General features: G+C 40.3%; 1 protein-coding gene across 1 annotated transcript in view; it reads right to left on the reverse strand.

Moving 5' to 3' along the window:
• The window catches only part of EML6 (EMAP like 6), a 119,684-nt gene that overhangs the window by 3,111 nt on the left and 102,544 nt on the right, over positions 1-14,029 (reverse strand). The window contains exons 30-41 of the mRNA XM_075147809.1: positions 12,860-12,958; positions 11,567-11,587; positions 11,016-11,189; positions 10,088-10,296; positions 7,892-8,049; positions 7,110-7,224; positions 5,737-5,925; positions 4,448-4,620; positions 3,677-3,839; positions 2,840-2,943; positions 1,487-1,640; positions 1,001-1,101 (exon numbers count right to left, since the gene is read on the reverse strand). Of these exons, the coding sequence (XP_075003910.1) occupies positions 1,001-1,101; positions 1,487-1,640; positions 2,840-2,943; positions 3,677-3,839; positions 4,448-4,620; positions 5,737-5,925; positions 7,110-7,224; positions 7,892-8,049; positions 10,088-10,296; positions 11,016-11,189; positions 11,567-11,587; positions 12,860-12,958 (1,660 nt within the window). The remainder of the gene's footprint in view (positions 1-1,000; positions 1,102-1,486; positions 1,641-2,839; positions 2,944-3,676; positions 3,840-4,447; positions 4,621-5,736; positions 5,926-7,109; positions 7,225-7,891; positions 8,050-10,087; positions 10,297-11,015; positions 11,190-11,566; positions 11,588-12,859; positions 12,959-14,029) is intronic.

Raw genomic sequence — 14,029 nt, forward strand, 5'->3', positions numbered from 1 at the left:
AGATGCGCAGTCTTGTTCACTGGCAAAAATGATTCAATCTTGCAGTCTCTGGCTTGTATTTTTCCTGCCGAGTAAGCAGTTACAAATATGTGGTTCTTGAATGCAGCTTCCTGATACTTGCTCCTGTGAGAATTTGTGCCCTTTTGTTTCCTACCTTGTTGCTTTTCAGTTTTCTAGTTCTGCATTTTGCTGTTCAAAAAGTCTCTTGCATTTTGTGTTTAGTCTTTGTTCCTCACCTTTCTGCTCCCTCTTTTGCTTGACAGTGATGTCCTCTGAGCAGTACTGGAAGCTCAAATAGACTTGAGGGTGGAGGGGGATCCGGCAGGAATCACACGTGTGTGCACACTGGCTGGCTTTTTTTTTTTTTTTTTTGGGTAGGGAAAAAAAAACCACCCAAAACACCCCAACACAAACTTAAGGCACCTTTCAAGAAGCCTCCTGTTATTTGAAATGTCTTTCTAAATCTGTCTATCCTTCTGTTCAGACAGAATTCCTGTCCCACCCCTTTGGTGGGCGGGAGCTATTCAGTTATTTTTGTGTGACTGACACCCCCACCAGCTGTCTTTGTCTGATCTAAACGTTCTTCAGACACGGGAGTGGTTCCTGTGCCAGCAGCCGGGGCTCCTTCAGCTACCTCTTGGCGCCCAAAGTCTCGGAGGTGCCTGCACAGCAACAGGTATGGTCTGCCCTCTCACAGGGAGGAAGGCAAGCTGAGGAGCTACAAGCAGATGCCTGGTAGACACGGAAACCCCCATGCAAGATGCTTTACCCAGTAGAGATGACCTTGTGAATGGCGCAAAGGTGGCAGGAGCGGATCGGGTGCAAGTGACCATAAAATACTGCAATTCCAGAGTAAGAAAACCAACCTAAAACTGTCACACAGCAGCAGGCTTCAATGAATGCAGAGTGGGCCGAGAAAGGTGTTAAATGCATTGCTGTGGGTTGGCATAGAAGGGTACACATAACATTTTTGATATCATAAAAATAAATAAGCAGTTACCTGCAGTCATCTCCTCCTGTACTTATAACGTACTTGTCGTCATGAGAAAAGCGGATGTTGGTGACATGCGCAGAGTGCCCAAAATACCGCTTGTGTTTGGCCTATCGGAAAAAGAACAGAAGTTCAGGAATTGGTGGCATTACAGTAGCGACAAAGTTGCCTTGTGAGTGTAGACAAAAATCACATCCCCAGCAGCACTGGCATCTTCGAGCCCGCAGCAATCCCAACTCGGCACCTGATTCTGTGCCTTGCCTCCTCCCCGGCAGCTGGTCGGCGGCTGCCCTGTCACCCGCGGGCTGCTCTCCCGGGGACGGCCGTTCTGCCGCACAACTAACAACTCCCGCGCTCCTGCAGCCAGCACTGGCTGGGAGCAGCCTGGGGATGACCTGTTGGACCGCGCCGTTTGGACGCCTTAAAATCACATGCTAAGGAGTTTGAACATGGGGAAAAGCAAGCTGTTTAGGTTAAAATAAAATATCCACTTACAAATTTTTCTGTGCATGGGAAATCAAAGAGTTTCACCAGACCAAAGTCGTCTCCTGTGACTATATTTAGGCCGGCATGGGTCACACATGCACAATTGACATCTGCTTTATCTGCATTTCGCGGCCAAATTCCAATGACTTCGTCTCCAAGAATGCTGTTCCAAAACCAAGTTAAAAAGAGAGCATTAGACCATAAGACTTACTTGCTGCTGTTCTCTTCCAAAGCATGGTGAGGCAACGCACCTGGTAATAAAAAACTGCCTTCTTTAAAAACAAGTCTTTTCCCTCTAAATCATTGCACCGAATGTGATCTCATAATAGAGAGCATCACAGGAACATACCTTTTTTTGTGTGTCTCAAACTATCTCTGACCATGAATCCTGAGGTTTATCTGCTGTGAAACCACTCACATCATTTCCTACAAGCAGTTTGTGCAGCTATGGTCTCCTCCTTTCCTTATGGACATGTATGCACCTCCCACAGTGATTTTTGACAGCAATGTTCTCTTCTCTTAGCCCTAAGCTCTTGAATGAGGGGATGCTTGTTTGGATGTAGAGTATTTCTTAAAATAGCTGTTCTTCCCTTAGTTTAAGTTCCTTTATAATCATTCCTATTTACCCGCATATTAACTGTCAGATGTGTCTGCCCCACTCCCACAATCTGTCAAGAGTCCTTAGAAATGAGTACTTTGGGGCAGATTTTTGTGCTTGCTTGATAGCAGAGCAGTAAGAGGAGGAGGATTCTCACTTACCTTCTCCTAAAAACCTGCCTGTATTATCACCCACTGTTTACGTCAGATCTGCTTTTGGTCTGTTCTACTTTCTGCAGTAGGAGCATAGCCATAGTTTTGTAATCGTGTTGGGAGGGCCCTACATAAATCCATGTCAGTAAATAGATTTTCATGGTCCCACAACTCCTTTCTTAACACAATCAGGTCATGTTTCCATGCCTCCTATGTTGCTTGTGTTGCTGATGTGGGATAAGGGAGCGCCTACACCAGCGTGCCAATAAAAGCAAAGCTGTACGTGGTACAGAGCCGTGTGAGGGGCCACGCACCTCACTGTTGGGAAGCCTGGGATGAATGGCTACAAGCCACTGTGGATATATGACAGCCCTCGGTATTGCTACAGAAACAATTACTACAGACACCAACCAGCTACAAATGCATGTAAAAAAATCAGCGTGTGAGATAAAGCTGTGGGGAAGGGGAGTGTGTGTGCTTTCTCTCGCAGGTTTGCCAGACCCTGAGGACATTTCAAGCATTTGGTTTACACAATCTGATCTGGTGATCTGACCTTAGTTCTGTATTACACCTGCCCCCAGTCAGGCAGAACGTTGTTCTTTAGTTTTTTACCTTGTCCACGTGGCCCATGTGATCTTTTCTATTAATGCAGGATCTGTTATTTGCTTTCCTAGTGGTACCTCGTGAACTTGACGCTTATAGGCACCCGTTGATACCTGAAAGTAGGACGGGAAAAAGCTAGTAACTTAGCCTCATTTTCTTTATAAGATTGCTAGCAGTAATATTCTCAACAGGTTTTATCAGGAAATTAACATACAGGATAAAATTTCTGATTTTTTCTAAATAGCTATAATTCATTATATGCAATATGAAGTAATAATGTTACAGGATGATAACTGAATGAGGTGTTCATATGCGCTCTACATAGCTGATAGATTGCCTTTTAGTTATAAACTCTCTGGTTTATCTCAACCCAGTTTTACTAAATCAGAAAAATTTCAGAAGGAAACCTCACACATTAATTCATCCATCATATGCATCCCATCCCAGGGAAAGGGAGGAGGAGAACTGTTTCTGTATTGGGGTTATAATCCACAATTTCTTTCTCAAGTGTTGTACCCGTTCCCTTGACAGGAGAGAATACTTTGCCTTTAGCACGCTACTGATGTTGCAAGGGAACTGAGCTATATTGCTACGGTCGGAGACGCAGAGCCCAGGAGGAAGACCCGAGTATTTAGAAAGAAAGAGAGGACTTAAAACAGAGCTCTGCGAACATCCTAAAGGCAATCTGAGTTACCTGGTCTACCTCGAAAGATTTAGGGGCACCCTGAAATTCATAGTAACTTTGGAAAGCCTCCCTCACCCTTTCTTACCTCCATCTGGTTATTATGTCTGGTAACAGGTAGATCACAATAAATACAAACAAACATGGGTCTACCTGAGACATACCTGAATGTACCTGCTGTCTGCAGAAAAATCCATCTGTATGACAAAACTTGCAATGTCTTTGCAGTAGCCTATTCGGTTTAGGGTCGTACCTTGAGTGAGATCATAAAAATCTACAGTATGTTCTTGTGAACCCACTGCCAAAAACCTGTTATCTGGGCTGATCCTAGACAATAAAACAAGGAATGGGGATATAATTTACTGTTGCTGTGCCAGATTTTCTTTTGCTTCTCATGTTAACACAAGCAAACAAATTTCTTTTACTAGAAAACAAGAAAAAGCTTCTATCAATAATGAGGTTGAATCCAAACCAAACCTTGACGCTTAATAGGTGAGGAAGATTGAGGACATCATACGTAGTTAACTGATGTTAATACTGCACTGGCATAAAGCGCACAGCACGGTGTGCAGAGTAACGCTAATCCTCTGGGAAAAAGCAACAGGAACTGCAATTTTAAAATGTACTATAATATTAATTCCCATGATCACAGCTCCGCAGTGTACTAATTACTAGCTATATTCAAGCAGATATAACTGAATTAATCACAGGAAAAAAACCTGTGTGGTATATAAGATATGTAAGCTTTAGATATACGTAAATACAAGGTTTAAGTATACGTAAAGCCATCAGTCAGCCAGTAAATGCATTTCATGATTTCATCCAACAAATATGGAGTTCCAAAAAAAAAAAAGGAAATAACTTGGAACTTGATGGACTTTTTCTTGAGTAAGGGCTGCATATTTAGAGAACTTCAACTCAAATTTCTGACATACCTGATATCCTGAATTGCAGACTTTCTGTCTCGCTTTTTGCCCCAAACCTTAAGGCTGTTTACAAGTAAAATAACAAATTCTCCATTCTTCATGCCAATTGCAACCATTTCACCATCAGGACTATACGCGGCACATCTTGCTGGATGACCTAGATTCACTTTGTTCAGCAGTTTCTGTATTAACAAAAGCAATAGGCTCATACCCCCCCTGGAGAAAAATACCAAGCAAATGGAAAGCTTCCAAACACAAAGTATAAAAGTCACTGATTAAAAACAAATTGTCTATAATTTCCTCTAAATATAAATCTGAAATTTCACATGAAAAAAATCACATCCCACCAGGCACATGTTGCAAAACAGACTTCAAAATATAGATGTGATTAAAATGGGAGTTTCATGTTTGCATCTATCTTGTTGCAGGGTGACTTCAAGTTTTACACCAGACAGAATACTATTTAGCAGAAAAGGCTGAAAAAAATCAATTGCCTATTTTGTTTGAAAGGTGATTTTTGATAGCTTCTACAGCTGCTGATCAGGGTAGGTTTTTTCCATTTGATTTGCTATGTGAAAACATACTAGAATGCTCTTGCATTTTCACTTACCTGATTGTATTTATAATATATTCATTTTCTATATTAAAAATTATCCCTGTTAGCTCAGGTAACTACCTCTTGAAAAGGCTTATGTAGGCTAGCATAAGCAGAAACCTTTTTGTTATTTTTTTAAATGTTTTATTTATTTGTTATTTTTAAAAATAGTTGTTGTTATGCAATTTGACCTGGAAAAAGATCCTGAACAACACATGCAACGTGCTCGGTTCTGAAGAAAGGCTCTAAAAAGGAGGGAGCCATGCTTGCCAGTAAGGGAGGCTTATTGTCAGGGTCCGTGTATTAGTCAGTGACAAGTCAATCTGTGTCACCCAGTCTGTCAGCATGGAATTAAAATGCTTCCTTAATCCATGCCAGCCTGTACTGTTAAATCAAAATAAGCCATACGCAACAAAAGGCACTCCATCAGCGCAAGTGCTTTTAAATAACCGCATTTCTCTGCAAATTGCTTGCTTTTGGAAAGAGCAGCATGCTACCTCACCAAGGACTCACCTTTTCACATCGCCACATAGCAGGGAAAAAAAGAACTGTACCAAAACAGAGGAAAAACACTGCTCTCTTTACATGGCTGCTCAAAGGTGCCTACATGGCTGGAGAAGCACACATCGTACAGTTGGAAAAATGCATGGTTGCATAAAACGATCAGTTTTCTTCATATACTTTTCAATTTAGTGATACTCACTTTGTCGCACAGGTCCCAGATTCTTGCTGTTCCATCATTACTTGCAGAGATAAATATGTCTTTTGAGGGGTGAGTGGCTAAGCCCCAGATTTCCCCTTCCATGTGACAGTCAATCAACAAGTTTGAAGCAGCGTTTTTTTCTCCTACTTCAAGGATTTCTCCATCTTTTGTTCCCACTAAAATTTTCCCCTGTTTGTAGCCAAAAAAAAGAATGAGAGGTGGGTTGTCAGTATAACAGACAGAATATCAATAGCAGTGAAGTACTGATGTATTGCAGAAATATCTGTGGTAACTCATCCTGATTTATACTGCTTGTTCATGCAGCATCTTAAAAACAGGAGAGTAAAACACTGACACTTTCACACCTCGAGATTTGATATCATCATATTTGATATCATGTTCTGGTGTTACTGTTGAGTGACCGCGGTGGATTGCCATCTTGCCATTAAGGATTTTAATTCAGATCGAAGTGTTTACATACAAGTTGGCAAAGGATAATTCTCATACCTCTGAGGTGACTAAATGTAATTTTGGGGCAATAATAAAAAAAATCAAACCTAAACTGCAAGAGCTTTCTCAACAAATACTTGGAAAAAGCCTAAATAGATACAGTTTGGAAGTGGTTAATGGCTACTTCTTTAGAAATATAAGCAACATTCCTCTGTGTGGTTGTTATCAAAGAGGATGTCAAATTCCTGAGACTTGATACATGAAGTTAAATAGAGACCATTTTATGAAGTGTTATGTGGGGCAGATACCCATAATATGAAGTAACACTCCTGCACCACCACGCACTCCTTTCATAACATTTACAAGTACCATTTAGACACGTGCAGGAGTGATTTTAGCATCTCAAGTTATTTCTATTGTTTTCCACTTTATCAAAGCTTAAAGTCAATCAGTCAATCAGTGGCAACTTGTTTTATTAGTGGCTTTAAAAAACCAAACAAAAAAGCTAGGATCCATGCTGCCTAACTGAAGCACCTAAGCTGTGCCTACATTTCACAGGAAGCAAACCTTGTAAAGTAGGTACCTAAGTTCCCTTTGTCGTTCGAAAGAAAGGCAGGAGACAAGGTCCTACCCTGGTGAAATATGTTCCTACACTTGGCACTGTCCTTCAGAGGCCTTCACGGGCCTTTTCCTCTCCGTGCTGACTAGAGGAAAGGCAGGCACTGAGCACCAGAAATGCGATCCTCATGCAGTTTAAAGCCCACCGCTGAGCTCAGGAAGACGGAATTGTCACTAGGTAGGCAGACAAAGCCTCCTCCCAGAGACTTTTACAAAAGTCTTCTCCCATATGTCTCCCATCCGACCTCCACCAACATGCAGTGATGGGTGCCAAAGTGTAACATCTGCCGCGTCCGCATACTTACTTTTCCTCTGCAGACGGAGCGCACGCACTCAATGAGCTGGCCTGTCTCAAGTTGAAATGCTCGGCAGCGTTTCATCTCTTGATCCCAGAGCTTTACAGCTCCCCCTTCTTTAGTGCTGAAAAGAAGTGTGTTGTGTTACCCAGATGCCTCCTTCTGCATATGTAAATCCCATATGTAAATCCCATCAGTATTTTTCTCATTAAATAATAAAACATACATTGAATCACCTTCTACTGTATATAAAGACACCTCACTATTGTGTAATGGAAAGTATATAATAACAATTTAAATCACACTTCATGTTTTAAACAGTATCATGCCTAATTTGTAAAAAACAAATTGTTCTCTTGTCACTTAATCTCAAACCTCTGTCACCAAGATAAGCTTGGCAAACACGTTAGTTCTGCCAAATCCAAGAACTGACTCCCAGAGTCTCCACTGGGAGAGGCTGGCTGCAGTTTGACAGAATTAAAAAACTAAGAAAAACCCACTTATGCTCAGGCAACAAGGAGCTTATAAGTGTCCCTATCAATGGCTAATTTGAGGTTCCATATGTCCTTTGCACATAACGTGCATTACTGTGACCCTTGAGCGTCCTACTTATTTGTCCTTTACTTGCTAAGACACCTGGGCAGGTTGTGTAAAATTTAGATTTAAACTGCTGCAGCAGAGATACCATTGATCTCTGGGAAGCATTGCGCATCTCTAGGGTATTGGATAAATAAAAAATATCATATGAGAGGCTCAAAAGTTGTGCACTTTAGGAAAATTGCATGTCTTACGGTCTCTCCTTCCCTCCTGTAACAATGAGTCCATCTCGAAGAGTCGTGTACATTGTAAACACTGGCCCTGTGTGAGCTTTTGCCACAAGTCTAATCAGAAAATGATCCTTCCAGACGTAGACATCTCCATTTATGGCACCAGTAAATGTAAGGTTATTCTGCAACAAATAGGAATGATCTCTGATATAATAAATACCTTAGCATTTTTGTTCAGCTTGAATTAAAATTCTTTCAGCTACTGAATTTCCTGAGAAAAGTCAACTATGCAATGAATGTAGAAATTAAAACCATCTGCATCGAGAGAATGCGTTTAATGACTGCACTCTAATGGGGTTTCTTTGAGATGTTATAAATTATATGGGTCCCAGAGTAGAGCACATTCACCTCATGCATCTCATCTTGGGACCTTTCAGATGCATGTACTTCTTTTGCTCTGCGTGTGCTATGTCACGTCTCCTGCTGGGGAGATGGACGGCAGGCTACCACTACTGAATTTTAAGTGACATTTCTTTCTTCTTTGAGTATGTGTCAGAGAGAATCTCAGTATAGATGACTGGCAAGCAGTATCTTCAAGATGTTGAAAATAAAGTGTACAAACTTAAACAGAACTAACTCAACCCGATACCTACTTTAGGCACCACAGCAATGGCATAATTTCTCATAAAAGCCATGAAACTCCTCCATGGAGCAAACTGGTCAGAGGTCTGGGACTCCCTGAGGAATGGAAAAAAGTAGCAAGTATTCTGCATTGCAAACGCTCTTTTGGAGCGTGCTCTGTTAAATGGAAAAGCTTGCCTAAAGAACTAAAGAGGGTCTGACCTTGAAGTCCACTGATGCTGAAATAATAGATATCAGGAAAAATGGTGAGTGATACGGGTTCAAAGGAAAGTCCCATGTTCTGCAACAAACAGCAATGGTGTCTGTTGAAGGAGCAGGGGGATAGAAGCCCCAGAATGACTTTCCACCGTTTGAGACAAAAAATGTAGTGTGGCTGTATCCCAGCACGACCTGTTGACTTTGGCATTAGATGGCCCTGGATGCAAATGAGCGAGGTCCATGGATGCATGAGGAAGCAGAGGGTATGCGCGCAGCCCCTACTCTGTTCAGAGCAATTTACGCATGCTCCCGTGACATGGACTCATACTTCCAGCGGGATTCAATGACACATACTTGAGGAAGAAAAAAATATCCTGCATGAATGACATATGCTAATGGAGTAAAGGTCATCTGCTGGTTTTGAAGGTGCCCCTTACAGGACATTAGTTTTATTATTTAAGAGAATAAAACGTCTGTTGGACGGTTTCTACCTGGAAAGTACAGACAAGCAATTTGTTTGTTCTAATACTACATTCTGCTTCTTTTTTAAAATCACTTTTGGGGTCTTTAGTGTCCATTACACTACTCCTATTTTATACTGGAATAATGCCATCGGAAATGGCAGAAAGAAATGTTTAGTATTAAGAAATTTTTGACAACAAAGTCACTTGTTTGGGCACAAGAATGAGGATTTTGGTGCCTAATTTCGTACACTCATACTTCACACATAAATACTATTGTCCAGGGTGGATAATTAGGAGCAAGGGGTTTCTTTGAATTGGTGATTTGTATAATTTATGCTTACCCTCTGCAAAGCTGATTTCTATGGGGTTTCTGGATGAAGCAGAAGCTATTTCAGACCTTAGTATCAGAGTAACGCTACTTTTTCACTGTTAGTACATACTGTTTTCCTTAACTATGAAGTCTAAAGCACAGTACTATGGTTCCTTAATGATCATACAGGAGAGTATTATATACTGTCACCATTGGCTGGATCACTAGCATATGTCATACCAAATACTGTCAGCAGAAAAAAGGTTGCAGAGCCCATACACAAAATAACAATATTACATTTTTCTAAGTTAACCAGTGAAGTGCTAAATAACAGCAAAGTAAAAGAATAAAAGCCATGGCAGCTGATGCTGTAGGTATGCAGAGACATTAATAAAAAATGTTCACTAACAGAAACCCAACCCTGCTTAGAAAACTTACATGAGGATCTAAAGGCATACAAGCTTTAAATTAAAAGTTTAACTAATAAGCAAGAGCTCCACGGTCTTGCACTGTCCACACTCTACGGGTTTTCAACAAAGGAAATTGACACTTGCGGTTTTAATAAAAATGTATTATAAAATTCTGTAGCAAGTAATTTGAACTCACTGCTCCGAAGGCAACAGAAAGCATGGTTTGCATTTTGGCATCTTCCATGGAACCAATGACTCCTTTCTTATAAAGCAAAGCACTGCCAGCTAATGTCCAGAACTTCATGTGTTTTACCCCAACAGACACAAACTGAGTGTCTGAATCTGGGCGGAACTCTACAACGAATATCCTCTCCAGGTGTCCTCCCCTGCTAGCAACTTTAGCCCCTGTTTTAATTAGGAAAGGATAAAAATAAAGTTAAATTTACCTGCAAAATTAAGCTCTGATACGATTTTATAAAATAAATTGACCTGGTATTAGATTAGAGAACTGTGTCCCAGATGCTGAAAGCTAAGCAAATCCCAACATTATTTAGTGCATCAAACATCTTAATTCATACAACCTGCAAGGTCCCTGGTTACTCCATTGCATCTGACAGTTTTAGGAAACGCAGATTTATGTCTTCATAGCACGATTTGTCTCCTTGGTAAGTGAAATAACAACAGAGAAATTTTGTATATCATCAGCGAGTTACCATCTGGTGAAACGCACAGGGAAACATCTAATGAGCTGAGACACTTCTCTCCCCTCCACCGTTACTGAAGATGATAATCCTTTTCTGGAAACGACTTCCCAGAGGCCTATCTATGGTGTAGAATTTAAAGTTCAAGTATTTTAGGAAGAAAAAGAAAATACTTTCCTTAATTTCACGGAATTTTATATTAAACAACATTCTTTCCTTAACTTCTATTTATAATAGAAGTTTAAAGCTTATTTTCTTATTCATATTTTCTAGCACTTTGCTATCTCCTTTAACCGATTTGTGACTTAGGGAGCCATGATACTCAGAGTAAGAACACAAATCTATTCCAAAGACTTAAAAGGAAAAGCAAAAAATTGTACGCAGTTCTGTTAGGCTGAAGGAACACGATTTTTCCAGAGTTACCTTCTTGCCACCTCCACACCGTGATAGTATGTTCTGGATCAACTCCCACTGAAACCAGAAGTTTGCCAGTTGCACTGAAGTTGACATAGTTGACCCCTTTGGTATGGAAGCAACGTAGCATGGAAATCGTTTGCTTACTCATAGCATCCCATATATGAATTGTGGGAGTTGTACCTACGTGCAAAAAGATGTATTAAAAAGAGAATTAGTTCAGCATCTGGAAAGTTTCAATGCAAAATAGGCATTTTTCAAGAACATTTAATCTAAACAGACACTTAGGAGTTGTGGGTTTTTGTTTTGTTTTAATATTAACACTACTCAAAAAAAATCATAATAGCTTGCAAAACACAGGGGGAAATCATTGTATTTCATGAAGTAAGACAAATTCTAAAAGAACAACATAACATTTATGAAGAACCTCATGCAAAAGAAATTGTCTGTAGATGTTTCACTTGTATCCGCGATTCACACAGATACAACATGAAACATGAGGTAACATGAAACTTTTACGTAACTCTGCTGACTAAAATTCACAAACGAATCAGCCTTACCTGGAAATTCTGTCATATCACCTGCATTGTGAGAGCAATGGCAAATGAGGAAGCACCAAGGGAAAACAATAGGTGAAATAAGTCATGTTTCTAATGCTGAAGTGCCAGCATCAGCACCAAAAGGAAAAAAAAAATTAAAAATTTGAAAATGGATATGGATTAAATCAACAAAACAAATAAGCAGGAATATTGTTGAACTTTTTTGGGTATATTGGTTTTTATACACAAATATCGCAACAATATTTAGTACTTTTGAGTTTTAAAAATGGTATTTAAAAGAAATGCTAAAGACATGCAGTTTTTAAAAATTATTAAATTTAAAAGTTAAATGAATCTGTAGTTATACAGAATATCAACCAAAATCAGAAACACTGATTTCATGGGCTCTTATTGTTGTAACAGAAAAAGGGCCTTTAACAGTCACCTTTTCCATGTCATAGAAATCAGTATTTTGAACTGGAGCTCTGAGAATATGTATGGATTTTTGTGTTCACTCAACATTCAAATTGAAGTGACAGCACTCAGTACAGGTGGCAAAGATGGTTTGTCAAGGTGTTCATCTACTACCATTTTTCTGTTAAGTTACGTATTACAGAAGTTACGGACTTGAGTCTCCTTCCAGAATGACATGAATTAGAACGACACCATTCTTTTTCACGACATTAATTATTCCAGTATTAAGTTGGTTTAAAGTGAAAGGCAACAGATCCTTCTCAAGGCTTGGAACAAATGATCCTGCATTTCCCACACAGCGTTTACTCCTGCAAAAGGTACTAGGGAATCTAGCAGGACTCTCCATGTAAATAATGAACAAATAAATACATATGGTTTCACAATTGGCCCCTTACATGTGTTGTAACTTCTGTTGAGATTTCACTCTCTTTCTTTCTTTTTCCGTATTGCTGCATAGGAAATTTTCATTATTGTATTTTCACTGCTAAGCATTTTACTGCTAAACAAGTGCCTTGGATACAGGAAGGAAAGAGGGAATTCTATAAATCTTATGATTACAGATTAATGAGATGATTTAGTGCAGTTTATCAAAGCTTGCTTTCTGAAAAATGATTGTACTACAATTAACTCTAAAATCCAATGACTCACAATCAGAGATGAAATTGAAATCATAAGAAAATCCTGAAGCTTGATTACCTCTCTAAAATCAAAGGAAAAGTTTGAGGACAGTAACACTGGCATGTCCTGGTAAAATTCCTACACAGAAAAGCCCAAAATAAATCAGTGCCCCTGAGTAAAATAATTTTTGAGTAAAACTTTGTTATATGGAGAGTCACCTACCGATCTGGCTGGTAGCCACAATATTTTTATACTTTGGGTGCTGATTCACAGTTAGGCAGAGAATGTCATCAGTATGCTCCAGGTAGAAACTCTGACTACCTAATAAAATTCAAACATGTTTTTATTCACAACAGTATCGAAGAAAGAACCACCACTGAAGCAAAGAATATTCAAGCAGCTTGTTGCTACTCATGCTGTACTCTCCAGGGGATGGATGGGGGTAGGGCAATAACTATGTCGACAGCTGCTCTGCTCTCCTTCCCAGGCACCATTACCAAATGCACTATGAAGGTAACCATTAGCACATATATATATTTATAAAAGTGATATTTGGTAAACTAGCGATGTCCAGGGAACCAGGAATCAGCCCAAGAATCAGCCTGTAGCCTCCTGTAACTGCACGAAAAAGCAAAACTAGCAAATGCAGAGCCCAGGTTTCCCAGTAAACCGAGCAGTCAGTGGGAAGCGAAGCGGAGAGCAAAGCCCTGTAAGTCTGCGCTTTGCAATATCCTCCCAAGGGAAAGGGCCCAAAAAGAACAGATGGGACCGCGCTTCCCAGCTCCACGGGTCAGAGGCTGCGCTAGGACTGGCGTCCCCAGAGGTCCCCAGATGTGACAGCATTTCTGCCTCCGCCCCTTCTGGGCAGCAGAGCTGCACCGCTGTGACCGTTTGGTTCACTGAGGCACCAAGAGGGAATAAAATAAAGCCCAAATTCCTTTAATTCCTATTTTTGTTTCTTGAGATATATGAAGAATATGGAGATGTTGGTGCTACAACTCGGAGCCAGATAAATTTTGGTGGTTTTCCTCCTCTTCATCACGCAAAAGGCAGGGAATATTTCTACCCCTTCCAAAGAGCAACTTGCTCACACTGTATTGCATCAAAACGTACCCTTCCCTGGAGTATGACTTTGCTAAAACAACTCAAAATGAAACAATGGATGTTATTGCCCCTAACATTTTTGGGGGAACTAGTCATTTAATAACCCAGGCTCTCTCCTCGGAGAAAGCCGTTCCTGTGTCTTCAGTGGGGATTTTAGCAAGGGACAACTGCAGAAATAGAATGGTTTTTATTACACTTCCTAGCAGAATCTCATACCTGCTGAAAGGAACAGGATGGCTCTACAGGATGACCTGAACAGGAGAAATTGTCAATCTGATACAAGAGCCG

Source organism: Calonectris borealis, chromosome 3 (genome assembly GCF_964195595.1).
Source record: "Calonectris borealis chromosome 3, bCalBor7.hap1.2, whole genome shotgun sequence".
Classification (NCBI taxonomy): Eukaryota; Metazoa; Chordata; class Aves; order Procellariiformes; family Procellariidae; genus Calonectris; species Calonectris borealis.